Source organism: Alosa pseudoharengus, unplaced genomic scaffold, assembly GCF_046254945.1.
Source record: "Alosa pseudoharengus isolate Yale_2024_CS ecotype anadromous, Long Island Sound unplaced genomic scaffold, YU_APseudo_1.1 YU_APseudo_1.1_scf_1, whole genome shotgun sequence".
In the NCBI taxonomy this organism is placed as follows: domain Eukaryota; kingdom Metazoa; phylum Chordata; class Actinopteri; order Clupeiformes; family Clupeidae; genus Alosa; species Alosa pseudoharengus.
In genome coordinates this window covers 18625596-18628095 of record NW_027468564.1, presented here as the reverse complement: position 1 = coordinate 18628095, position 2500 = coordinate 18625596, and the positions used below count along the sequence as shown (strand labels likewise).

The window sequence follows — 2500 nt, the reverse complement described above, 5'->3', positions numbered from 1 at the left end:
GTGTTCCAAGGGACATGTTATCATAAATGTTTTTTATCACCATTTTAGATATTCTACAGTATAACCTATTGTAAGTGAAGCACCTGGGAGGGATGTTTGTTTTGTAGCCATTTACAGTCTCTTTAGCTGTGCCCCCTCCCTCTGTATGTCTCTTATGTTTCTGTCATTATTTGCCCTGCAGTTCTGGCAGTTTGGTGAGTGGGTGGATGTTGTCATTGATGACCGGTTGCCGGTGAAGGACAGAGAGCTGTTGTTTGTGCACTCAGCAGAGGGCTCTGAGTTCTGGAGCGCCCTCCTGGAGAAGGCCTATGCCAAGTAAGGGCCTTTATGACATCACAATTACTGTGAGCTGTATTCCAATGTAGAAGGTCTACACAAAATAAGAGTCTTTATTACATCAAAATAGCTCAGTGTTCAAAGGTTTATTAGCGGAAGCGGGAATCACACACATATCAAGACCAAGACACCATTACATAGGAAACACAAGGGAAGTCAATAAAACAAGCACGATACACGTACACGGTAGTCACATACAATACACCGGGCAAAACACATGAGGTACAACGTAAAGAAAGACTACACAAGCTAACACATACATGACATGGTAAACGCAATTACACTCACTAAAACCTGACATTACACAAACCAGCATTCACACACATTGCATTCTGGGAGGCTAGCACTCAGTCCAAAAGACACCAACGTTACACAGCCCCCTCGCGAGCTATTGCCGTCCTCGGCAATATCTCCTCGCTTAGCCATTGCCATAAAGTCGGTGTGGGCATTCAATCGCTCAGTCCATCAGTCTGTGGTACCGCCAACAACATGTAGGGTGCACACGCCGCAGGAGCTCACTCAACAGGGAGCCACGCTGCTAGCAATCCAGTGCGGGCGTGCTAGCAGCCACGTGGCCGTCCCCGCTCGTCACCAGCTCCCTCTCAGCAGCCGCCCTCAGGCTGCACTTTCCGCGGCGTGTTACCACGGCACTCCTCCTCTCCAGACGGTGCCCTAGGTGGCCTTACTACCGTAGACTGTGGCACCAAGCACTGGAAATCACGGGTCAACTGTCGCTGTACCTCCGTCGCTCCACTCCACAGTCGCACCGACCAGGATAGGCAGGCACCAGCTCCACTGCAGCCAGACACGCTGAGCTCTCAGGCCGTCAGCTACCGGTTTCGGCGTCCCTCCTCTAGCTGCCTCCTCGCAGAGCTGTCCTCCTTTGTTCCCGGCCCGCTCCACTCCGTCATGGTCACGACGAAGGCTTGACCCTCCCTCTTCTGCCTCGTGCTATCACCCAACACAGCGAACCTTTTTTTTTTTTTCTCTGGCGCCGGCCAACAGGCCAACTAGAACGGGTGCCCACACAGCACGGTGCCTCTCACACGCACCCAAACATTTTAAAGTTCTGAGTTCAGAGAGCCTTTCCGTCGAAGCTGCCCCACCGTCGTGAGTTCGCTGCCCCCAGCGTCTCTGCCAACCGTCCGTCGTCCAGGAACCTCTTCCTCGCCGCTCTCCCTCGGCTCTTGCTCACGCGTCGCAGCCACCGCCAGCTCCAGCCTCGAACCGCCCGGTGCGGAGTCACTGCCCAGGTCAGCGTCGTCTTCTCCGCGAACGCTTCTTCAGGCCCCTCTTCCGGCAAGATCTCCTCCCATGGCAGCAGGCAGGTCCAGACGACAGCTCCTCTCCTCCGTCGGCAGCAGCGATAGAAGGCCCCGAGCTTTTTAGCAGCCCTTACAAGGGCTCTCTCTGGATCCTCTTGCGTGGGCCTCCACCCAGTGGTGAGGTATCCCGCTCCCAGCTTCTCTCGCTGAGCGGAGGCCATGTTCGAAAGTCGCTTCTGTCACCAATGTAACGATTTGATAGCAACACACACACAGTTGTCCAATCAAAGGTTTATTCACGGAAGCGGGAATCACACACATATCAAGACCAAGACACCATTACATAGGAAACACAAGGGAAGTCAAGAAAACAAGCATGATACACAAGCAGGGTAGTCACATACAATACACCGGGTAAAACACATGAGGTACAACGTAAAGAAAGACTACACAAGCTAACACATACATGACAAGGTAAACGCAATTACACTCACTAAAACCGACATTACACAAACCAGCATTCACACACATTACATTCTGGGAGGCTAGCACTCAGTCCAAAAGACACCGACGTTACACAGCCCCCTCGCGAGCTATTGCCGTCCTCGGCAATATCTCCTCGCTTAGCCATTGCCATAAAGTCGGACCGTGCTGATGCTAACAGCTGCAGCTCCCTCAAATCTATATAGGTTCTCATGCACATTGTTAGGCTAGCTTTTGCCAATGAAAATGAATGCAACATAAAAAAAACAGTAGGCTACTGCTCCCAACTGAAGAAACGTTTACGTTACTGTAAGGAAATTATTATCATTGTATAACCATTTGTGTAAGCAGAAATATTGTTGTGCTGAGTTCTAAGAACAGAGAGTTCAAGTTAAATGTTATTGTGCTGAGTTCTA

General features: G+C 50.9%; 1 protein-coding gene across 1 annotated transcript in view; it reads left to right on the top strand.

The window, feature by feature from the left end:
- Positions 1-2500, top strand: part of LOC143122427 (calpain-2 catalytic subunit-like) — a 30566-nt gene that overhangs the window by 8618 nt on the left and 19448 nt on the right. The window contains exon 4 of the mRNA XM_076283225.1: positions 182-315. Within this exon, the coding sequence (XP_076139340.1) occupies positions 182-315 (134 nt within the window). The remainder of the gene's footprint in view (positions 1-181; positions 316-2500) is intronic.